Source organism: Mobula birostris, chromosome 15, assembly GCF_030028105.1.
Source record: "Mobula birostris isolate sMobBir1 chromosome 15, sMobBir1.hap1, whole genome shotgun sequence".
NCBI classification, from domain to species: domain Eukaryota; kingdom Metazoa; phylum Chordata; class Chondrichthyes; order Myliobatiformes; family Myliobatidae; genus Mobula; species Mobula birostris.
The window spans coordinates 47,356,899-47,382,578 of NC_092384.1; the positions used below are offsets into that span (position 1 = coordinate 47,356,899).

At 40.2% G+C, this 25,680-nt stretch overlaps 1 protein-coding gene and 1 long non-coding RNA gene across 2 annotated transcripts in view; one reads left to right on the top strand and one right to left on the bottom strand.

Moving 5' to 3' along the window:
- Positions 1–16,474, top strand: part of LOC140210607 (uncharacterized) — a 97,571-nt gene extending 81,097 nt beyond the window's left edge. The window contains exon 3 of the long non-coding RNA XR_011889261.1: positions 16,330–16,474. This is a non-coding gene — a long non-coding RNA (uncharacterized lncRNA). The remainder of the gene's footprint in view (positions 1–16,329) is intronic.
- Positions 9,112–25,680, bottom strand: part of slc7a5 (solute carrier family 7 member 5) — a 55,255-nt gene continuing 38,686 nt past the window's right edge. The window contains exons 5-10 of the mRNA XM_072279726.1: positions 24,222–24,345; positions 21,998–22,101; positions 18,498–18,594; positions 17,244–17,393; positions 16,292–16,469; positions 9,112–14,923 (exon numbers count right to left, since the gene is read on the bottom strand). Coding sequence (XP_072135827.1) covers positions 14,868–14,923; positions 16,292–16,469; positions 17,244–17,393; positions 18,498–18,594; positions 21,998–22,101; positions 24,222–24,345 — 709 coding nt within the window. The 3' untranslated portion in view covers positions 9,112–14,867. The remainder of the gene's footprint in view (positions 14,924–16,291; positions 16,470–17,243; positions 17,394–18,497; positions 18,595–21,997; positions 22,102–24,221; positions 24,346–25,680) is intronic.

The following is a 25,680-nucleotide window of genomic DNA, read 5'->3' on the forward strand; positions in this document are numbered from 1 at the left end:
TTGAATATGTATTGTGGATTTGATTTGGAACAATGGATTCCTAAAAGCTGTGAATCCCAGTCCAGACAATGCTGGCGTCTGTGGTATGGATGCGAATTAGGAGGTGTAAAGTTTGAATTTTGTATGTAGTTTCAAAAGAAAGCATTGTCTATACTGTGTAAATATAGAATTGTCCTTTAATGTTTGGCACATAAAATACCGAGCCCCATGTTGGACCAGCAAGACCTTTCTACCAAAAGCTTCTCCATATGATGCCTGCTGTACCTTGTTTTGTCGAATAAAGAAGCTGCTTTGTATCTACCAGTATTTTTCTCCAGCGATTTCTTCAACAAAACAACATTTGGTGTCAGGAGTGGGATGCCTTCGTGAACCATCGTGTGGCCAGCGATCTTAGCAGTCTAAGTCGGTGAGTATTTTCTAAATTAGTACTCACGCTTGGATCTGTTCGGGTCGGTGGTACATGGGAACACGAGGTATCATGAACGCGGAGAGCTGTACTGGTAGATATAAAAGTAGAGTCTGCGCATGCATGTGTGTTTATGTGAGTGAGGAAACTTTGCGTGTTAACTTGGTGAGACTAAGCCACCAGTTACCGACGGTTCGGGACACCAGAGTAGGGGCGTGTATACTCGTTCGAGAAGCTGCATTTTAAACATACACATTTTGCAAGTGCGATGCAATGGAATCCAGCAGGCACCATGAGTTCAGGCGCTCTGAAGTGGCAGATTGCGGAGTACGTACTCTGCGGTTTTAAGTATGTGCTGTTTAACTGGTACCCGTCTTTTATACTTTGCGTATTGTGGGAATTAGTGTGGAAGTATTTCAGGGAGAGTTCTTACCCAGATATATCTGTCGGCATGGCACCTATTGAGATCAAGCAACGTCAGGTTGTGAACCCTGATGATCCAAGCCAGCCCTTGACAATGATTACGACCATTCATAAGCCCTCCACCCCCGGGGGGAAACAGAGCATTTTGTCAGAGTTGCCCTCACTTAAAGTCGCATGTGGGAATTTGGAATTTGAAATGGTTGAAATTCACCAGATGCACCCTAAAGATATACACGTGTTGGTAAGAGCGAAGTGCCTAAGGAATATATGGAACAGGGTGGCCCAGGGGGTGCGGGATGGTACCTGGGCAACTACCGGGATCGCCAGTAATGAAGAAAGATATCGCTCTTTTAAAGGGGAAGTGAGGCAGCGATTGGGGGGAGGCGAGAGTAACTGGGGAGCAATAATGGCAGTGACTCAGAGAGATGATGAGACAGCCATAGATTATGCAGAACGTAAATATCAAGCATATGAGGAGGGATATCCTGGGTTGGATAATCCAGGGAGGGATGACCAAGTCTTCCTGAAAATGATGAAGGAGGGCTTGAGCTCAGCCCAACAGGAACTTTTAGACTTAGACACAACGGTAGGGTCGACCTACTGTGTGATAGTTTCATGGGCCAGTGAGATAGACCGAAGAAAATGCAAGAGATACTGTAATGTGGCTACAGTGGATGCAGCTGCTGTGATGTCCCATAGAGTTTGTTTTGTTTGTCGGCAGCCAGGGCACGAAGCAAGGAACTGCTGGAATAGACGTAGGAGGGTAAAAGAGTTTATATGCTACAGGTGCGGCCTATTGGGACATGGTTGGAGGCAGTGTCCCAAAAAGAGGAAAGAAAAAGAGGTGAACGTCACAGCAGGCACACAGCCTCTCACCCTATCGGTGCCCATTCTGACCAATCTGACTGTCGATCAGATCAAAGAGCTAGCAAAGACAGCTCCTAGGTCAGAAAAAGATGTGGCGGCGGGCTCCACTGTCAGCGCTGGTGACCCGCAGATGTACACAACAGCATTGTTAGGGGGACGGCAAAACAATATGTTAGTGGACACAGGGGCATCGGTATCGATAACTGACCTACCCTGGCCAACAACCGGACAGGCTATTTATATTTGGGGTGTGGGAGGCAAAACTGTGAAAGCAGAAAGGAGTGAGTGGCAAATACTCGAAATTGGGGAAGTGCAGCTTCCAGTGTATTTCTGGGTATGTCCAAATAATGAGGGCACTATCCTTGAAATAGACAGCCTAAGGGAAGCAGGGGCCGTAATAGATTCAGGAAAGGAGCTAAGTCCTTCCACAGCTCAGCAACCAAGTCATGGTGAGAGTGCTGCCGGAAAGGCCAGGGTTTGCCCCCAGGTGGATAGGACCACAGATGGTACTCATAACCAATGGTACTTGTGTCTTGGTGCAGACTCGGTGAGGCAGCCAGTGGAAACACTGGACTCAGGTTAAAGCATACAGCTCACCCTCTTGTTGCTCCCACAGACAGAGCGGGAGATCAAGTGTACCCAGTAACCATGTAATTACAGAGAACCTAAGAGAGGAACACCAGCTGGCCATGCCAGACCTGACCACAGCTGATGAAAACATACCCGGAGGAAACGCAAAGGCAGAAGTCCCCGAAAGCATGGCAGAAAACACAGAGAGCATGACGGAAAACCGTGAATAGCATGCTAAAGTGTGATGGTGATGCTACTCCGTAAATAAAGGCTGGTTGCTGAAGGTAGATGATTAGATTAATAGCATAGAATAGAAAAGATACTGAAAAATAGATGGAGAGGGATTTTAAGTTAAAGCAGAGACAGCAAGTTCCACAACTTCGATGGCATTTCAGACTGCACATGGCATCTGAAGGCAGTCACCCCCAGTCTGAATGAGGAGTAAACCCAAATGAGCTGGGATCTTTCAGCAGTCGGGCCAGTGATATACTGGGCAGTTCGGAAGGGGGTGCCACTGGGGAAGAGGTCGGAGCAGTAATTTACATAGAGACTACCCCAACCCCTTCCTGTACACCAATGAGCCTCCTGTGAGCCTCATGCACTTACCTTGCTGGTGCCCCTGGAAAGAGGGAGTTCTGGCAACCAGAGAATGAAGGGGTGAAGACAAGGAAGCTGCAATTGGCCTGCAGGGAAAGAGCCAACAGGCACAGGAAAGAAGCCTTATTTCTAAAGACTTGTTCGAATTTTTGGAACAACCTCTCTGCTTAGTATTTGGTAGTTAGCGATTAGAGGATGCTAGCTTAGATATCGAGGCACACAAAATTGGGGGGAATTTCGAGGCAGGGTGTTTTTGCTGCCCTACTTGGGTAGATCCTCCTAGATTGGCCTTTCCTGGTACAAATTTACTTTTGTCCAGGAGGACCAAGTGGAGGAACTGTTAGAGTGATTTTTTGGGTTTAGGTCATTTACATATAGCAAATGGCTTTGGTTACCAGTCTTCTGTTCCTTGAATATGTATTGTAGATTTAATTTTGAACAATGGATTCCTAAAAGCTGTGGATCCCAGTCGAGACAATGCTGGCGACTGTGGGATGGGTGCAAATAAGGAGGTGTAAAGTTTGTATTTTGTATGTAGTTTCAAAAGAAAGCATTGTCTATACTGTGTAAATCTGGAATTTTCCTTTGATGTTTGGCACTTAAAATATCGAGCCCCACGTTGGGCCTGGAAACTTTTCCACCGAAAGCATCGCCATACAATGCCTACGATCCCTGCTATATCTTGCTTTGTCAAATAAAGAAGCTGCTTTGTATCTACCAGTAATTTTCTCCAGCGATTTCACCACGCAACAACAATCACCACAAAGAAATAGGAAGATTAATAAAGTGCTGTTAGCATGGACCTGTTAAGGGTAGTCATGACTGATCTTTCTTTGGAGGAGATATCAAGGAGGGTTAATGAGAGAAGAATAATGCAGTCATGAATTTCAGCAGGCTGATCGGAAAAGTAGAAGCCTGTGAATTCCCTGGGACAATGATAGACTGGATCCATAATTGGGTCAGGAACATAAATGATAATGGTTAAAGTACAATGGGAATTCAGAAGTCACTTTGCAGTAGTGAGAGTGGGAACCATTGAAAACGACAAGTCACTTGGCCTAATAAAAGGAAGTGGGGTTTATGTGGAGCAGCCATAGTGTGAGTGGACAGTGTTGGAGTGGGGAACTGAGGCACTGGCCCAGGAGGCTTTAGTGAGAAGAGGCGGACACTATTTTGGATCAGCTATTGTGTTAGTGGGCTAGTGTAGGAGTCTGAGGTCTGAAGCTTTGGCTCAAGAGACTTTGGCAAAGAGGCACATATGTCCAAACAGGTAAAGCTTTTTATACAGTAGACTACATTATTACAACAAATTTAAAGTAGGGATGCAACATCAGGTGTGGTATTGTAACTGTATGATGTGGGAGTTGGTGAACCCCATTGTGGTTCCTGATGACCGCATCTGCAGAAAGTTTTGGCTGCTCGAGAAACACTGGCTCAAATATAATGAGCAACACACATAAAAGTTGCTGGTGAACACAGCAGCCCAGGCAGCATCTATAGGAAGAGGTACAGTCGACGTTTTGGGCCGAGACCCTTCGTCAAGACTAACTGAAAGAAGAGATAGTAAGAGATTTGAAAGTGGGAGGGGGAGGGGGAGATCCAAAATGATAGGACAAGACAGGAGGGGGAGGGATGGAGCCAAGAGCTGGAAAGTTGATTGGCAAAAGGGATATGAAAGGATCATGGGACGGGAGGCCTAGGGAGAAAGAAAGGGGGAGGAGGGAAGCCCAGAGGATGGGCAAGGAATCACCAACAGCCAACCAGACAAGGTTCCTTTTATTCCCATTTGTTGCCTCCTACCAATCAGCCAATGCTCTAACCATGTTAGTAACTTTCCTTTAATACCATGGGCTCTTAACTTGGTAAGCAGCCTCGTGTGTAGCACATTGTCAAAGGCCTTCTGTAAGTCCAAATATACATCCACTGCATCGCTTTTCTCTATCCTATTTGTGATCTCCTCAAAGAATTCCAACAAGTTCATCAGGCGAGATTTTCCCTGAAGGAAACCATGCTGACTTTGTCCTATCTTGTCCTGTGTCAGCAAGTACTCCATAACCTCACTGTTAACAATTGACTCCAACATCATTCCAGCCACTGAGGTCAGACTAACTGGTTTATAATTTCCTTTTCTTTTAAAATCTTTTTATTGTTATATTATACAAAAGAAATAACACGAGTACATTGAAGTAACAACACTTACAATATCTCAAAAAAGACTGAAAAAAGATTGAAAAAAAATTGTGATAACAAATAAAACCTACTAAACAAAAAAAGTGAGAAAAAAAACCCATTAGGTGTACAACCCCGGAGCCATGCGTCATACAAAAAGCTTCTTAAAATAAGCATCAAACCACCAGCAGGTTTATAATTTCCTTTGTGCTGCCTTCCTCCTTTCCTAGAGTGGAGTGACATTTGCAATTTTCCAGTTCTCTGGCACTATCCACTTTGATATTGTTTGTTAGCTTGCTTTCATATTTCATCTTTTCCCTTCTAATGTTTTTTTAGTTGCTCTCTGTAGGTTTTTTAAAGCTTCCCAATCCTCTAACTTCCCACTAATTTTTGTTTTGTTGTATACCCTCTCTTTTGTTTTTACATTAGCTTTGACTTCCCTTGTCAGCCATGATTGTACTATTTTGCCATTTGAGTATTTCTTCATTCTTGGAATACACTTGTCCCGCACCTTCCTCATTTTCCCCAGAAACTCACGCCATTGCTGTCATCCCTGACAACAGCTCCTTCCAATTTATTTTGGCCAACTCCTCTCTTATACATTGTAATTTCCCTTACTCCATTGAAATAACTGCTACATCAGACTTTACTTTCTATCAAATTTCAAGTTGAACTCAATCATATTGTGATCATTGGCTCCTAAGGGTTCTTTTACCTTAAGCTCCCAAATCACCTCCAGTTCATTACATAACACCCGATCCAGTATAGCTGATCCCCTAAGTTCAATGACAAGCTGCTCTCAAAAACCATCTTGTAGGCATTCAACAAACTTCCTGTCTTGAGATCCATTACCAACCTGATTTTCCCAATCAACCTTCATGTTAAAATCTCCCATGACTGTCATAACATTGCCCTTTTGACACAACTTTTCAATTTCCCGTTGTAATCTGTGGTCCGCCTCTCAGCTATTGTTGGGAGGCCTGTATATAACTGCCATCAGGGTCCTTTTACCCTTGCAGTTCCTGAACTCAACCCACAAGGATTCATCTTCCAATTCTATATCCATCTTTCTACTGATTTGATGCCATTCTTTACCAGCAGAGCCATTCCACCCCCTCTGCCAACCTTCCTATCCCTCTGATATAATGCGTAACCTTGGACATTCAGTTCCCAACTACAACCATCTTTCAGCCATGATTCAGTGATGGCCACAACATCATACCTGGCAATCTGTAATAGTGCAACAAGATCATCCACCTTATTTCTTACACTCCGAGCATTGAGAAATAGCACTTTGAATACAGTATTTGCTACCCTTTTTGGTTTTACATCCCTAATGCACTGATACTCACCCTTCTGGCTGCAATTTTGTCCTGTCTTCTGCCTGCTCTTCTTGACAGACTGACTGCATGCTATGTTACTGTTTTACCATTTGTCCTGTCCTGATTCCTGGGATGGCAGGACTTTCATATGATGAAAGACTGGATGAACTAGGCTTATACTCGTTGGAATTCAGAAGATTGAGGGGGGATCTGATTGAAACGTATAAAATCCTAAAGGGATTGGACAGGCTAGATGCAGGAAGATTGTTCCCGATGTTGGGGAAGTCCAGAATGAGGGGTCACAGTTTGAGGATAAAGGGGAAGCCTTTTAGGACAGAGATTAGGAAAAACTTCTTCACACAGAGAGTGGTGAATCTGTGGAATTCTCTGCCACAGGAAACAGTTGAGGCCAGTTCATTGGCTATATTTAAGAGGGAGTTAGATATGGCCCTTGTGGCTAAAGGGATCAAGGGGTATGGAGGGAAGGCTGGTGCAGGGTTCTGAGTTGGATGGCCTACTCCTGCACCTGTTTTCTATGAGCCCCTTAATTTCAGTTCCCACCTCCCTGCCAAATTAGTTTAAATGCTCCCCAACAGCTCTAACAAACCTGCCTGTGAGAATATTGGCCCCCCTCGGGCTCAGGTGGAAACCGTCCCTATGTACAGGTCATATCTCCCCCAAAAGAGATCCCGAAGCACTGCCCCCTGCACCAGCTTCTCAGTGATGCATTTATCTGCTAATCCATCCTGTTTCTACACTCACTAGCACATGGCGCTGGTAGCAATCCAGAAATTACTGCTCTGGGGGTCATGGCTTCACAGCTTTCTGCCTAGCTCACTAATTTCTCTCTTCAGGACCTCATTGCTTTTGCTTCTACATCATTGGTACCAATAGGCATCAAGACATCTAGTTGCTCTCCTTCCCTCTCTAAAATGCTGTGGACGCAATCTGAGATGTTCCCGAACCTGGCACCTGGGAGGCAACGTACCATCCGGATGTCCCGTTCCCATCCACAGAATCTCCTGTCTGTTTGGTCATGTACTTTGGTAGAACGATTAAAGGCACACACTCTTTTCTAAACAAGGAGGAAGTTTAAAAATCAGAGGTGCAAAGGATCGTGGGAGTCCTCACGCAGGATTCCCTAAAGGTTCCCTTGCAGGTTGAGTCAGTAGTAAGGAAGGCAAACACAATGTTAGCATTCATTTCCAGAGGACTAGAATATACATGCGAGGATGTAATGCTGAAGAAGTAAAGCATTAATCAGTCTATATCCAAGATGTGCCTGCATTGGAGACCTTGCAAACCGAGGAGGTTTACTAGAATTATTCCAGGAAAATAAGGGTTGACAAATGAGGAGTGTTTGACAGCTCCATGCCTGTACTTACTGGAATTTAGGAGAATGAAGGGAGATCCCATTGAAACCTACTGAATATTGTAAGGCCTAATGGACATGGAGAGGATGTTTCCATAAATGGTAGGATAATATAGGAACAGAGACCAGAGCAACAACAGAAGATAAAATACTTAAGCTAGGCTGGTGAATCTGTGGAATTCATTGTCACAGATGACTGGAGGCCAAGTCATTGGAAATATTTAAAGTGGAGGCTTTTGCTTAGTTAGGGTGATAAAGGTTACAGGGAGAAACAGGAGAACGGGGTTGAATGGGAAAATAATTTAACTGGCTATTTCTGCTCCTATACCTTGTGTGTCTTACGGCACAGAACATTATGTGACACATATTGATGAGCGGACTTAAACTAGGGGCTCTGATTGAGAAATTGACAGACAAAAATAGAAACATTGTGTGATTCTTAGTTAGCTGGAAATTGGTTAACTGCAGGATGACAATACCTAGTCTTGTTGGCAGAAGAGGCAAAGGGAATTCAATTCAAAGGCAATGCTTTTGGGAAAAGCAAACATAACAGTACAAAATACATAGTAGGACACTGAACAGCATTGAGGAATGGAGACCTTAGAACATGTAGGTGTAGATAATTGAAGGTGGAAGGATGGGTAAAATAATTAAGATGGTATTCAAAAGTATTTGCATTTACTTTTCAAGGCCAAAGTTATTGTAATATGGAGATTATGCTGAAACTGTATGAAGCATTGAACATGCCACAGGTTCGGTATTGGCTAAAGTTCTGGTCACTATACAATAGCAACAGTGAAAGTACAGAAACATTTCAGGAGTGTTACCAGTGCTGGATTAAAAGGAGGAATTTGTTTTTCCTCACAAAGTCAAAACAAGGAGTATGATTAGAGAAAAGTTACTTTTACCCAAAGAGAAATCCACACAGAGGAAACGCGCACGGTCATAGGGAGAACATGCAAGCTTCTTACAGTGGTGGGAATTTAAACTTGATGGCTAGTACTCCAGGGCATTGTGCTAGCTTCCACACTACCATGTTGGAATTAATTTTTAATGATAAACTAAAGTTACTGTAGGTCAACATGATTTTGTGAAGAGGAAATCTTCTTTGTTGTGGCTCCAACTGGCAACACAGACAAGGGCAAAACAGTGCATATCTGGGCTTTTAAAAAGGCATTTAATGAGGTGTCACACAAAATATTGTGGCCAAAACTAATCGTGGAGTACTTGCATGGTTAGAGATTAATGGCAGATTAAAAGGCAGTGCAAGTTTAGAAACATTCAACAGATCAGGCAGCATCAGTGGAGAGTGATAGATTTCATGGCTCTTGCCCACCCAAAACCACTCACGAGTATAGACTTTGACAACTAGACATGAACGTATATAGAAAAATGCTGTTTATTTTCCAGGAGAGTCTACAATAATGAAATGTACATTTTCTAAACAAAAGTTTTCTTGGCTATAACATTAGCAGACATAAGAAAATTATGATCTAGAAAAAAAAGCCGGGTGTTTGTACCAGTGTTAAGATGTTCTTCAAATCCAAAGGAACATATTAAATAGGAAAAGGAGCATCTCCGTAGTTAATTGTCTCAGTGTCAATCCACACACAAAAAAACAAGTATTTTTATTGGTTTAAGTCAGGAGATGATTAGGCATATATCTATGCAGATCAGAATGCGGCCTTTAAAAGCAGTATTGTGGAGGTAGATTCCTCTACCCCACCCCATACCCAGTAAATCCATTCTTTTAAAATCACTGCCGTCCTGTGGTGGACACTTAAAATAGAATTTAAAAAATATAAATTACCTCAATGAACTAAAACATACAGTGGTTAAATTAAATGTGTATGTCAACATTAAAAAGATTTTTTTCCCCAGTATTACTCCAATATATTACATAGAGACTTACAGAAGCTTAAACGTCTTTGCAATGAAATGCAAACCTGATCGACATTTTTTAAAGCAAGTTCCCAACCATCTTTAAATATTGTGCATTTACATTATCACTTTTAGTACAGTTGATATCATTTCCACTTATTACAAGTAAAACAACTTCACAAGATTGTTTTGTGCATCTTACAAATTGACAAGATCTAGCATTGGAATGCGAGCAATTCACTCGTGTAAATAGTAAACACTGATTCTGGATTTTATGAATCTACTGAATGGTGAAAAAGTGGGACGATTTATCATTTAGTGTACCAAGGGGATTGCTTATTCAGGGTTCATTTTGTTGGCCAAGAGGCCTTGCAATGTTCCATACAGCAGCAATAAAAACACAAACAAATGTTAGGTCTCTGCTTTACAGAAGACAATGAAATGCAGGAAATGATCACCAGAAGACTCTTCTCAGGTCAAGGTGCAGCACTTAATCTTTTCTCCAATAGAGTTGGGGTCATCTAAATATTATCCATAAGCTGACAGTGTGGCTGGGGTGAAAATAAATGATGTTGAAAGTTTAAGCAAATCCACTGATAGAAAGGTTGTGAGTGGTGGTAAAAATCTTCTGAGGTGTATATATTTCAATGCTAGGAGTATTGCGGGGAAGGCGGATGAGTTGAGGGCGTGGATTGACACGTGGAATTATGATGTTGTAGCAATTAGTGAAACTTGGCTACAGGAGGGGCAGGACTGGCAGCTTAATATTGCAGGGTTCCGATGTTTCAGGTGTGATTGAGGCAGAGGAATGAAAGGTGGGGGAGTAGCATTGCTTGTTAGGGAAAATATTTCAGCAGTGCTCAGGCAGGACAGATTAGAGGGCTTGTCTACTGAGTCCTTATATGTGGAGCTGAGAAACAGGAAAGGTATGGCCACATTAGTGGGATTGTATTACAGACCACCCAATAGTCAATGAGACTTGGAAGAGCAAATCTGCAGAGAGATAGCAGGCAACTGCAGGAAACATAAAGTTGTGGTGGTAGGGGATTTTAATTTTCCATACATTGATTGGGACTCCCTTACTGTTAGGGGTCTAGATGGTTTAGAGTTTGTAAAATGTGTTCAGGAATGTTTTCTAAATCAATATATAGAGGGACCAACTAGAGAGGATACAATATTGGATCTCCTGTTAGGTAACGAATTAGGGCAAGTGACAGAAGTCTGTGTAGGGGAGCACTTTGGTTCCAGTGATCATAACACCATTAGTTTCAATTTGATCATGGACAAGGATAGATCTGGTCCTAGGGTTGAGGTTCTGAACTGGAAGAAGGCCAAATTTGAAGAAATGAGAAAGGATCTAAAAAGCGTGGATTGGGACAGGTTGTTTTCTGGCAAAGATGTGATTGGTAGGTGGGAAGCCTTCAAAGGGGAAATTTTGAGAGTGCAGAGTTTGTATGTTCCTGTCAGGATTAAAGGCAAATTGAATAGGAATAAGGAACCTTGGTTCTCAAGGGATATTGCAACTCTGATAAAGAAGAAGAGGAAGTTGTATGAAATGTATAGGAAACAGGGGGTAAATCAGGTGCTTGAGGAGTATAAGAAGTGCAAGAAAATACTTAAGAAAGAAATCAGGAGGGCTAAAAGAAGACACGAGGTTGCCTTGGCAGTCAAAGTGAAGGATAATTCAAAGAGCTTTTACAAGTATATTAAGAGCAAAAGGATTGTAAGGGATAAAATTGGTCCTCTTGAAGATCAGAGTGGTCGGCTTTGTGCGGAACCAAAGGAAATGGGGGAGATCTTAACTAGGTTTTTTGCGTCTGTATTTACTAAGGAAGCTGGCATGAAATCTATGGAATTGAGGGAATCAAGTAGTGAGACCATGGAAACTGTACAGATTGAAAAGGAGGAGGTGCTTGCTGTCTTGAGGAAAATTAAAGTGGATAAATCCCCGGGACCTGACAGAGCGTTCCCTCGGACCTTGAAGGAGACTAGTGTTGAAATTGCGGGGGCCCTAGCAGAAATATTTAAAATGTCGCTGTCTACGAGTGAAGTGCCGGAGGATTGGAGAGTGGCTCATGTTGTTCCATTGTTTAAAAAAGGATCGAAAAGTAATCCGGGAAATTATAGGCCGGTGAGTTTAACGTCAGTAGTAGGTAAGTTATTGGAGGCAGTACTAAGAGACAGAATATACAAGCATTTGGATAGACAGGGGCTTATTAGGGAGAGTCAACATGGCTTTGTGCATGGTAGGTCATGTTTGACCAATCTGTTGGGAGTTTTTCGAGGAGGTTACCAGGAAAGTGGATGAAGGGAAGGCAGTGGATATTGTCTACATGGACTTCAGTAAGGCCTTTGACAAGGTCCCGCATGGGAGGTTAGTTAGGAAAATTCAGTCGCTAGGTATACATGGAGAGGTGGTAAATTAGATTAGACATTGGCTCGATGGAAGAAGCCAGAGAGTGGTGGTAGAGAATTGCTTCTCTGAGTGGAGGCCTGTGACTAGTGGTGTGCCACAGGGATCAGTGCTGGGTCCATTGTTATTTGTCATCTATATCAATGATCTGGATGATAATGTGGTAAATTGGATCAGCAAGTTTGCTGATGATACAAAGATTGGAGGTGTAGTAGACAGTGAGGAAGGTTTTCAGAGCCTGCAGAGGAACTTCGACCATCTGGAAAAATGGGCTGAAAAATGGCAGATGGAGTTTAATACTGACAAGGGTGAGGTATTGCACCTTGGAAGGACAAACCAACGTAGAACATACAGGGTTAATGGTAAGGCACTGAGGAGTGCAGTGGAACAGAGGGATCTGGGAATACAGATACAAAATTCCCTAAAAGTGTCGTCACAGGTAGATAGGGTCATAAAGAGAGCTTTTGGTACATTGGCCTTTATTAATCGAAGTATTGAGTATAAGAGCTGGAATGTTATGATGAGGTTGTATAAGGCAATGGTGAGGCCGAATCTGGAGTATTGTGTTCAGTTTTGGTCACCAAATTACAGGAAGGATATAAATAAGGTTGGAAGAGTGCAGAGAAGGTTTACAAGGATGTTGCCGGGACTTGAGAAACTCAGTTACAGAGAAAGGTTGAATAGGTTAGGACTTTATTCCCTGGAGCGTAGGAGAATGAGGGGAGATTTGATAGAGGTATCTAAAATTATGATGGGTATAGATAGAGTGAATGCAAGCAGGCTTTTTCCACTGAGGCAAGGGGAGAAAAAAACTAGAGGACATGGGTTAAGGGTGAGGGGGGAAAAGTTTAAAGGGAACATTGGGGGGGGGGGGCTTCTTCACACAGAGAGTGGTGGGAGTGTGGAATGGGCTGCCAGACGAGGTGGTAAATGCGGGTTCTTTTTTAACATTTAAGAATAAATTGGACAGATACATGGATGGGAGGTGTATGGAGGGATATGGTCCGTGTGCAGGTCAGTGGGACTAGGCAGAAAATAGTTTGGCACAGCCAAGAAGGGCCAAAGGGCCTGTTTCTGTGCTGTAGTTTCTATGGTTCTATGGTTCATAAACACATTTTCAGGACTATATTGAGAATGCTCTAGCCTTAACAAGACCAACATCACCAAACAAAACTAGTCTTAAAATGCAGTAAATACATTTGCAGCCAGAATACTTATTAGGCATTATAGTTAACTAGTTACATGCAGTTTTCATTATTGCATCTTTAAATTCCTCAGCACACAGAAAATCAATGCGAAATAAAATAACAGATTAGAAGCCAAGTCTGCAATTGACCTATTTATTGCTCCATAGACTTCTATACAAGATTGTGATGAATTGTGTGTGAACCAATTGTGTGTGAAATCTGGTTTACTGCTGTGATATTTAACTTGTTTATGTCAGAAACATTTCACATAAATTAGAAGCAAGAAGAAAGTACAATGCTGAAGAAAAATATTCTCATTCTTCACACTGCTGATACATTCATAAACACTTTGCATCTTCAGAAAATTCTTCGAAGAATTATGTAACAACAAATCAGTGATTCAATTCTTATAAATAAAACATAGTTCTCATAGTTGCCTCAGCAGATATCGAAGATATGCAAATGCTAATTTTAATAAATTAAATAATAAACAGTTCCTTTAAAACCAATTGATCCTAACTCTTTGCAATTAGAATTATTTTTATTCTAGGGTTAAAAACAATGATTCTGGTGGAGTCATTTACCTTATATCAGGTAGAATATGCAGTCACTCTTCAGAAATAAGTAACAGCAGGTACCCATACTGGAAGGGTACCGCATGTTGTGAGAGCTTTTGTTTGCTTAAAAATGGCCCCACCAACCCCACTAAATCTTGCACAGTAATATGAAGTATTTCAGAGGTGATAACAAAAATCTGAGGCATTCATTCATACTAAAACTTGGATCCACAAATAATGGATACCATCCAGTATCTCATACATTTGACTGAAGAATGAGTTGTGATCAGGAGCGGCAGCAAATTATTTAATTGTGGAGGAGTCAAAGACAAGATCCTGTAGTAAATAGCTAAAATTTAATAACACCTCCAACTTCAAGAGAAAGTGAAAAAAGCACCTTGACTAATTTTCACTTCCAAAGTCTGGGATGTTGAGGGAAATTGTACCATTGGTCTCTGCTGACAGCACAGGTAAAATGCTCCCGTAATAAAGCAGCAGTTTGCTGTTGACCAGAGAATGTGCACATTTAGTCTTTAAACATGTTCAACTAAAATGAATTACAAAAGGATTACGAAAATCAGGAATCCATGAGGAGTTTTAAATGCAGTTTTGACTAAAGAACCCAGTACTTAAGATTATAAAATGCTTTTTCTCTGAAGCACTCAATGTAGAAGAATCCCTGGAGGTCAAAATGAAAAAGTCAATCTTTCCCAGATTTTGTTTTTAAGAATTTAGTCCTATCTACATCCTGGATTTTATAGCAGGCACAAGGGTTTCTGAAATGTGTTCAATTACATATTTAAAATGGAACACAGAGCAGCAAGAACTGTCATTGACCTAGCATGAAAAACCGACAAGAGCACACATATAAACACTTAAAGCACATCACATGTTCATCACCCAGATGTAGTATTAGACAACAGAGTCCTTTTCTAATAAAAGGATGACATGATGACTTCTCAAAAGATTTTGACATGACAAATTAATCTTCACCTTGAAGATAAACAGAAATAATTCCAATAAACAAAAGTGAACTTTGGACCATGTAATTGCGACTCTTTTGCTTGATTATTTGTGCGTTTTTCTTAAGGAGCTTAATTTTCTTACGAAGTTTGAGGTACCACCTCCAAAATCTTTTGACAGAAAATCGTAATAGTATCTGCAAGAAAGATGAAAATCTTGTTACTAATGAACTAACAAAATGCTGGTGATAGGCACGCTTTCAGCCATTAAGGTTAATGTGGTAGTATACCCTCAAAGAGGTGCTGGAGAATAAAAGCTCTGGTTCCTGTCATTTAGATAGGAGCTGACTCCAAGCTTGCTGAAGGACTTGCCTGATTTGCTCTTTTAATGTTGTAGCTGGGTAGCTGAAATGATGACTACTCTTTTAAGGGAGGATAGTTCAAATGGTGAAATATGTTCGCTGACTAGTTTTATTGCCAAGGAGGCATAAAAAAAGGAAATTAAGTAATTTATCATGGGTTGAGTAGAGGATTTCTTTTGATGCACTAATGTTAATTTTTAAACACAATTCCCCCGAACTTCACCTCTAATCTAAGCTCTATTCCAATTTCTATCTAACTCTACACCCACCCAGGGTAATTCTCTCTCCCAGGAGTTGCAGTTGACCAGATCCCTGTCACTGCTCCAAGTTTAATTCGGAAAGCTGTCTCAGAAGTGTCCTTTTGTTGCAGCAGCCCCCTAGTCTGAAAATGGCCACGAACTCTTCATTGCTGAAGAGGATATCCTAGAGAGGGCAATTTTCACTCATTAAAACACACTCTGACCAATAAAATTCAGAGAGAAGCAAGAACACTTATTGCTACTGACCATATAACATAGTAACAGAAAAACCTACAGCACAATACAGACCCTTCGGCCCACAATGCTGTGCCGAACATGTACTTACTTTAGAAATTACCTAGGGTTACCCATAGCCCTCTATTTTTCTAAGCTCCATGTAACCTTTAACTTACAATGAAAAGCATTTATTTTTCTTCATTGGATGCAAGATCAATAACACCTTTGGGCAGTTCATTCTTTCTTTCTTGTCTGTGTCAGAACCGGCCACTTCTGTCAGTTTTCTATTTGGCTCAGTTTTTTTGTATCATCTAACCTGATGGACATGCTCCAGTACCTGACTATTAGCAACACATTACACAGGCAAATAAGCTTAGCTGCTACTTAATTATCACATTAAGTCAGCTGGTGTAACCCCATCAAATATATTCCTTTTATTCTGCTCTTTCCTAATTCTGATTAAGGGTTCCAGACTTGAAATGTTAACTGTTTTTTCCTGATGTGCTGAGCATTTCCATCATTTCCCTGTTTTATTTCACAGCCTAGTAGTGTGTACCCAAAATTCATGATTAGAACACAACGTGGTTAACATTATCATTAATATTACTGCTAAACACACATCTTCATAAGGTTCTAGGTGATGCTGTATAAAGGATCAGCTTAGTTAATACACATGAACCCAAACAATAAAATGTACAATATTAGAAATGATCATAAATATGCATACCGATTGTATTCAAAAGCCACTTGGGTTTGTTTTTCCAGTAAACTCCTATGTAATAAACTGGAATTCCGGAGAGGATTATGGCAAAACCAATGGCGCATTCCACAGGTGTCATCCATATGGATACAACGATCAAAAAAATGCAGGCAAGCACAAAAATGATTGGGAGAATGATATTAAACTGTAGGAGATAAGAAAGAAAAACAAATTGCTTTTAACCTTCATCATTATTAAACTTTTATTTGTACTTTATTGCTGCTTTATCCTCATTTATCATCTAAGACACTCAAAATCAAGGGAAAAAAGTTCTTTTTACACCATTCTTAAACAATAATTTAAATTTGTAGTTTTAACATAAAAGAGACAGTGAAAAGGATGTTTAAATCTAATTTATGCAAGGAAGATGATATTCAAAAACATAGCTGTATAATTTTTGCCAGGTTTCCATTAAACTTGATAATTTTGTTTCATTGGAATAAACAAAGTACTTTTCTCACATTCCTTGAAAAATGTCACTTTGAGCCAAATAACTAGCCTCAGGATTGAACGTGGATAATCTTGATTCTTAAATGTGCTGTTGTTTACATCACCTTTGCGTTACATTGGTCCATGGCTGCTGACGAGATGATCTACTCTCAAGTCTCTTTCAAAACAGTTTAAGAAGTAATTATCTAGAATGGCACCAAGACTGTGCCAAGGTAATTAGCCGATTTAATACTTTGTTTCTCTCCCTGTTGCGTAAAACGTTTTGCTTTCATCCAGTACAGCTATCAAAACAGCCAAAAAATACTAATTTTTGTGCAAATAATTGCTGAGCATAGATAATTGGAGGCCAATGTTTTGATGATTTATTTAAATAAAATAGTCATTCAAAGTAATGAATTACTCTCACATGGTAAAAATGATTGAACATTGTTGCCTTTGTATTTGAACAGAACTGCAGCTGGTCATTTACCTTTATTGGCCGTTCCATTTCTGGCTTCTTATAGCGTAGCCACATCATTCCAATAATAGCTAATGCAATGCACAGCCAATTGAAGAAACTGAAGAAGTTAATGACAGAGTATATGTCGACAGAAAATGCATACATCAAGGTCATCCAACACTAGAAAAACGAAAGCAAGGAGCATTATCATCAAAGAAAGATGGAGTTTCAAAGATTTACATATTTAAATAGAATTCTTCTGTTAAAAAATAACTTAATTTTAAACTTGTAAATAGTAACGGTAAAATTGGCAGCCTATCTGAAAATGACATTAACAAATATAAACAAAATCATCAAAATACTCAACAAACCAGGCAGCTTGTGTGGAGGGAAGAATAGAGCTAACATTTTAGGTCAATGATCTTTCATCTATACTGAGGAAAGTCTGAAATCAAGTAACTGACGGGGGTGGCGTTACTTTTATATTTTTTTTTGTGCATGAAACAATTCCCTTCAATTTTCAGTTTGTCATGATAGATCTTTGTTTGCTTCATGATCAGCATAATGTTAAGCAGCATATGTTCACTCCAACGCTAACAAATCCACTCTTTCAATACACGATCGAGATCTTCATTTTTTGCTTTATGGCGTGTTTTACTATTTTTCATTAACTTTCGTACGTGAGGTCACTTCTCAGAACTGACTGTGATGCGCAGAGACCTGCGCATCACTTAGGAGCCTTCTCAGCACCTTGTGGAATTTCCCATTTGTGATGTCTTGTCAGCAACTCAAAAAAAATCTGAATTTTGTACTTTTGGATAAGGGCACTCAACTTGTACTGCTTTTGGAATCCTGCTGTACACAAATTGCCTAGCACTTTTGCTGCATTACAGCACTTCAAAGAAGTATTCCTCATTTTGCAAAGCACTTTGGAGCATTATGCAAGATACTTAAAGACAATACAGAAATGCAAGTCTTTTTCTTTCTCAAATTCACCTTGTTAAATGCATGTCTTTTTCTACGTGTTTGTCAGAATCTATAAATGCGTGTATCCCAAATCTGCAGGTAAGATTCTGACAAGCAGAAATTTAAGATTGAATCAAAAATAAAAAAAGCAGGTATGGTAATAAATTCACAAACCACTGTTCTGCATTTAGTATATGCTGCTATTTTGCATAACCACCTAAACCTCATTAAAGTACTTTGAAAACATATTAAAACAGTATTTCAGCAGTAATTCACCTTTCTGCTTGTACAAGAAAATGTCAACTTCAAGATACTTACAGTAAATATTAATGATGGTAGAGGGGTAAAGAGATTTGGGTGAATCATTGAAAGGAGGTTGGGCAAATGACCTTCTCTTGCTCCCACAAAGAATAATCTGTAATAAAAGCAGTTATTGAGGATTTAAAAAGCAGAAATATAGTGGGAAAGCAAGTATTATTACCAACAGTTGATTTTTGTTTCCTGCATCGTATGAATGAATCTTCAGGATGGTAATGATAGGGTAGTGACACAGCTGTTAAATTACAAGACTAACAATTCAGCAGGTTCAAGATCAAATCCTACTGAATCTGTGAAGTTTAATTTCAGTTAATAATCTGGAATTTGGGATAAATAAATAACTAGTAATGGTAATCATAATACCACATATTTATCAAAAAAATACATTTCCTTCACTCATGCCTTTCAGGGAGGAAATCTGTCATCCACACCTGAGTTGCCCCTTATCTGACACATGATACTAACACCAACCATGATGCCAGCTGTAGGAGGAATAATGGGAAAATAGGCTAATAGTTGGGAAGAAACAGGTCTAATGGGCTGATAGAGGTAACTAGTGCAGAAATAAAATGATTAACTACTACAAAAATTAAGAGGGTTACTGAAGAAATTGTGTAATCTGTATGTAACTATTCTAATGTGAATTGCAGGATGTTTTTTGGTTAGTGGAGTATTTCACAGCTGTTTTGAACAGTGTATGATGTAAAAGGGCCTGAATAAACCAACTTGTTCAAGAAACCTCACCACTGCTGTATGTGAGATCTTATTTGTGGGCTGTCCCGATATGAGCTGTAACTAAGAAAGCGACAGGGCCTGAGGTGAATGTCAGATTCAGTGTGCAGTTTTAATAGAAAAATGTCTCCAACATCAATCTATACCAATCCTATTTACACAAGGTACCACATTCCTCTCATCCCTGTTGGTACATGTGTCTGTCTAAATATTTAACTTTGCTAACATAAACAGTATGCTTTCACCACTTCACCAGGCAGTTTCCACTCTATACAAAAGAATTTACCTCACAAATCTATTTTAAAATTTTCCCCTGTCAGATTTGAGATTACCATCTTAAAAAAGACTGTTTACCACATCAATGCCTCTTATAATTTAATGCACTTCTGCCAGGTTGCCCTCCTCTCCCGATTAAAATTCTCCAGGAACACCCTGGTGAAACTCTTCTGCACCCTCTCCAAAATCTCCACTCCTTTCACTAATGTGGTGACCAAAACTGCACACAATACTCCTACCGTGGCTAAACCAAATCTTATACAGCAGCAACATGGCATAGCGACCATTACACTCAATGTCCCGATCAATGAAGACAAGCATGCTGTAAGCTTTTTTAAAACAAAACTACCCAATCCACTTTCAGGGAGCTTTGAACAAGTCTCCCAAGAACCTTCTGCACATCTGAAAGAAGAGGGGAAGAGGAGGGGATTGTGAGTAGAATGTGAGTGTGAGTGTGTGTGTGTGTGAGAGAGAGAGAGAGAGAGAGAGAGAGAGAGAGAGCGATGGGTAGATGGAACCATGAAAGAGTGAGAAAAACTGGGTAACAGGGTGAGTGAAGGCGAGCAAGAGGACCTGGGGGGAAACTGAGAGCGAAAGGGACAGAGAGGTTGCAGGTTACCTGAAACTGGAGAATTATGTGAACAAACCAGGGAGGGAGTGGTGGAGAGAATGGCCCTTGTGGAAGGCGAAACAGGGTGGGAAGTGGTGGGCTTGCATCACAGCTAGTGGGATCAATGAAGAATGGTGTGCTGGATGTGGAGGATGGTAGGGTGACAGGTAGGGACCAAGGGAACTCCATCTTTGTTCTGTCTATGGGAACATGGCATCCTGGAATGGAAAGCATAAGAGAAGATGTGGTGTGGATGGAGAAGATGGAAGGGATGGTGCCCTTATGGGAAGGGGTGTGGTCATGATGTTCAGCTCTTCTACCTCATCATCTAGGGCAGACTAGGGTGGTGCCATTGTGGTTTGACAGACTGACTGCTGCATTGTAGAGCTAGATAAATGGAACTCTCCAAATCCTCCCCATACCTACACTTGGAACAAGATCCTAATACTGAGCCCTAGGCCACTGTCTCGCCTATGACATCAAAAGGTATTCATCTACTCCCGCCCCCTGCACCCCCAAACAAGCCTTCAATTTTATGTTCCCCAATTCCACCTTTATTTCCTCCCCAAGATCCACAATCAGGACTATCCTGGTAGGCTCATTGTTTCTGCCTGGTCTTGCCTCATTCACCTCCTTACATTTTGACTTCACGTTATTGCGCTTGTCCAGTCCGTTCCCACCTACATCCAAAACACCACAATGTCTTCATCTTTGCCAGGGATGTTCAGTCTCTACACACCTCCATTCCCCATCAGGAAAGTCTTAGGGCCCTCCATTTCTTTCTAGAACATTGGTACAACCAATTTCCCCTCTACTAACACTCTCCTCCACTTGCATATACTTATTCTCACCCTGAACAACTCTCCCTTTTGATTCCTCTTTTTGCAAATCATTTGTGTTGCCATGGCAGTTGTGTGGGCCCTAGCCGTGCCTGCCTCTCTGTTGGTTATGCGGAGCAGTCTTTGTTCCAAACTTTGTCTGGCAACACATCACATCTCTTTCTCCGCCACACTGACAACTGCATTGGTGTTGCCTCCTGGACCTCTGTGGAACTCATTAATTTTATCAACTGTGCTACTAACTTTCACCCCTCATCCAACCCTCTCTTACCCAGTAACCCCTCCCTCCCCAAACCTGGTTCCTTCCTCGTCCTTTAACACACATTCTCTCCATTCGATCTCTGCCCTCCCCGCAATGTCTCCATCTGCCCAGCATTCCTCCCCTATCTGGTTTCACCATTACTTTTCATTCTTATTAGATTCCACCTAGCCTTTCTTTGTCTCTAACAATCATCCTCTGTTGCTATATTTATCTCTCCATCTGACCATCAATCTCTCTTCCCCTGGATCCATGCCATGCTTACCAGCTCCTGCCTCAACTTCCTCCCTTATCTCCATACACTGGCTGTCTCCTCTTTACAGTCCCAGTCCTGATGCAGTGACCATCACCACAAATGCTGTACTATCTACTGAGTTTCTCCAGCATCTTGCTTTTTGCTCAGCGATGGCTCTCTTTGTCCAATATTTTTACATTTACAGTTTTGCATCAGAATATTAAATCACCAGCGTACAAGACATTACAAGTCAAAATCAACCAAAAAGTTGAATAACAATAGTGAGGTAGAAATTAAGTTTTGGTCTCCACTATCAGAATGAAAAATAGAGCTGGTACCGTGCAATACAGCAGTAGTGTAAACAGTGCACCAAATACCACATAGCTTTAATGTTTCTGGAAACTTGTGATAAATTTTATTTTAAAACAGCTGTAACAGTGAAGCACAGGCTTTATAACCTATATGTAAATTTTTACAAAGTCTAAAAGTTTATCAGAAAAGACGTTTGCTAATGTTAAATATAAAATCATAATATTTTTTATCAGTTACCTAGATGAGGTGAACAGCGATCCATTGACAGAACCAAAACAGGAAAGCCCTACAAATACGGGGACAATCCAGGACATTATGCCCAAGTGGATATTCCCAAAGTCCTAAAGAACAAGAAAAATAAAGACAAATTAACCACTCTAGTCGAAAAAGAGCTCAACATAAAACACAAATTAATAAAAATTACTTCATAGCTTATGTAGGTAATCAACTATTTAATTAATGGATGATTTTGATCCAAGAAATTAAATCATTCTTTAAATTTTAAAATTATTTTATTAACAAAACTCAATGTTTCCTGTGGAAATCCAAAAGCTTGTAACTAAAGATGTTTTAAGTTGGATCATTTCCATGGCTGACAAGAGAAAACAAAGGATGAGGTTCATAAAGTTAGCAGACTTTAGGATGGGGAATATTATAGAATTCAGCAAAGGAGGCTCAAGAATTTGATAAAGAAAAAAGCGATAGAATATGAAAGCAAGCACAAAAAATGATTGTATGGACTTCTGTAGTTACACTAAAAGGAAGAGAACTGAGAGGTAAAAAGGCAACTTTATGATGGGGAATAAGAAAAAATGCAGAGAGATTAAACAGATATCTTGTTTCATGTTTTTTTTTAAACAGAAGAAATAATAAAACACCTGCAAGAAATACAAAAGAACCAAGTCATAGTATTGGTTAAAAAAAAGTTTCACTTGAGAATGAAAGTTGATAAATCCCAAGAACCCAATGATCCCAGAGTTTTGAGCGAGGTGGCTATGGGAGATGGTTCTGGTTGTTATCTCCCAAAACTCTATATAATCTGGAATGGTTCCTACAAATTGGAAGTAGCAATTATGACTCTACCATTTAAGAAAAGAGAGAGAAAACAGGGAATTACAGACCTATTAGCCTAACATCAGTTGTCGGGAAATGCTGGAATCTATAATGAAGGAATGACAACAGAATGTCTAGAAAAGAATAGGATTTAGCATGTTCAGCAACGATATATGAAAAAGAAATAATGCTCAACTGAAAGTTTATTGAGGACATGATTATTAAAATATTGGAACCAAAAGGAGTGACACAGTGACACAGCTAGTGTAACACAGGGACAAAAGCACAAGACCTAGTTATTCACAGTTTCGATTTGAGATTTCCAAGTTTGCCCATGATTGTCGAGCGGGAACAGGATGTAAACAAGTTAAAGAGGATATAACAAGTACAGTTACACACACGAAACGCTGGAGGAACTCAGCAGGTCAGGCAGCATGTGTGGAAAAGAAGTTCTGGGCTCTTCTTCAGGACTGAGAAGGAAGGGGGAAGATGCCAGAATAAAAAAGAAGTGGGGGAAGGGGAAGGGGGCTAGCTGGAAGGTGATAGGGAAGCCAGGTGGGTGGGAAGGACAAGGGCTGGAGAAGAAAGAATCTGATAGGACAGGAGAGTGGACAATAGGAGAAAGGGGAGGAGGAGGGGACTCAGGGGGAAGTAATAGGCAGGTGAGAAGTAAAAGAAAGGGGGAGTGGGTACATTTTGTCCACTGGAAAGAGAAATCGATTTTATGCCACTAAGTTGGAGGGTACCCAGACAGAATACAAGGTGTTGCTCTTCCACCCTGAGTTTGGCACCATCTTGGCACAAGAGGCGGCCATGGAACGGTTGACATTTTAGGCCAGAACGCTTCCTCTCCAAAGATAATGCCTGACCAGCTCAGTTCCTTCAGCACTTTGTGTGTGTTCCTCAAAGTCTTAAGCATCTGCAGAATTTCATGTTGATAAAGAGGATATGAAGAGGCCCAGCGAGCGGGTGAGAACTCAGTATGGTCACATGATTTTGCACAAAACAGAACATATTTTCAATGTGACTGATTGGGAAATGCTGACAATCAAGGTACTCAAGTCACATGCATGTGCAACAGTCAGGAAAACAAGTGCTTCTTTGCCCTTATTATGGAAGGATTTGAATATGCTGGTGCTAGTTAAAAGCTGAGCCATGATTCTGATAAATTGCATGACAAATTTGAAGGACCAGACAATCTACACTTATTCCAAGTTTTTCTGTTCTTGTCATACTTCATGATCGAACAGCATTGGTAAATGTAAGCCAACAGTAGTGTATTTCCAACCAATTAGCAGAAATTTGACTATTCAATGATTTTTATTTGTAAATAGTATCATCATGCAAATTATGTACATGCCACTAAAATTATCTTTAAGAAGTAATGGAATGCTTCTTGCCAACTAACCACGGCCACTGCTTCTGAATGCAGCATTAACTCAGGAGACAGGGTAGTAAAATATGCCAAGTTGGTCAGCACATACACACATGTCACAATTGGCAGGGAGATCATTATAGCACGAGGCAGATTCCTGGAAAACAAATAAAGGGTGTTGAAGGTGGTCCTTAAAAATCATTTCACATTTTTATGAACATTGTATTGTATCCAAGAACCACAATTAAAAATCGCCGCTTGGAGTTTTCAGATTAGTAATATAATTTATATCGCAATTCCAATCAGTTAATATTATAAACAGCAGACCTATATACACTACTTCGTTAAGTTCTTCAAGAAAATTAAGGAGCTTAACATTCTTGTTATTTCACTTGAGATTCCAGATACAGCAAATTTAGACATTTTTACTCATAGATCGACAATCAATTCATATTTTGCAGCAGTCATATACAAATTAGGTGGAGAACCAGAGGAACATATTAGAGCACGGATTTGAGTAAAATTATACTGAAACTTTGCGTAAAAAGCAAACTAACAAGCTAAACTTTTACAAATCTAGGGCAAGACTACTGTATATCTTTCTGGGAACAATATTTTCACAATGTGAAGTCTTAACTTTTGCACCAGAATAGGACAATATTTGCAATTATAGGCCAAAAGGCTGCGATTTAGGAATTGTCCAGCTTTAAATGAGCAGAATTGACAAAATAAAATTAATTGTAACAGAACCTATCTCCTTGCCTATCCAAGGAAATGCAACTTTATGCTAAGCACAGGCAAGTAAACCAGAATGCATCAATAGCTACACACAGGAGGAACCTGGTTATTGTTTAACAATTCGACAGCTGAAAGATAGAAGCAGATACTAAGATTACGCAGAGCTGGTTCCACATCATGGAAACTATCCATGATTACTTGGGCTAACCTGTTAATGAATAAAAATGACATAAATTCAGTCTTGAATATGAAAAATATGGACAAGAACCCAACATGCCAAAATGCTGCAGATGTCACTGGAAACGTAAAATAGGAGGAAAATATACACACAAGTGGAGTTCTACAAACTGGGCAAGTGATCTATCCATTTTACTTTCGAGGCAGAACCAGCAGAGAAAATGCCTTTGAACTTGCCTCTCAAATAAATAATAGTAATGCTTCAAGTAAAAAATAAAACGATTGCTGTGTTGAATAATTACTTTATATTAGTATACATAGTATACGAAAGCACAGCTCACAAGAAATTAATACGAATTCCTGTACATGGATTCACCAAAATTAACATAAAAAAGAAAAGAAATGAAAGAAACAGAATGACAAAACACCAGAGAGTTTTCAATGGAAGTAGGTGAGATGCCTTAGTGATAATTTTCCAAAATTCCCCTGATCCCTGAACCATTCTTCTAAATTGGAAAACTATGTTTGTACTGTAGTTCCTTGAGGAAAGGTGAGAGGTATCATACAGCTTGTAGTA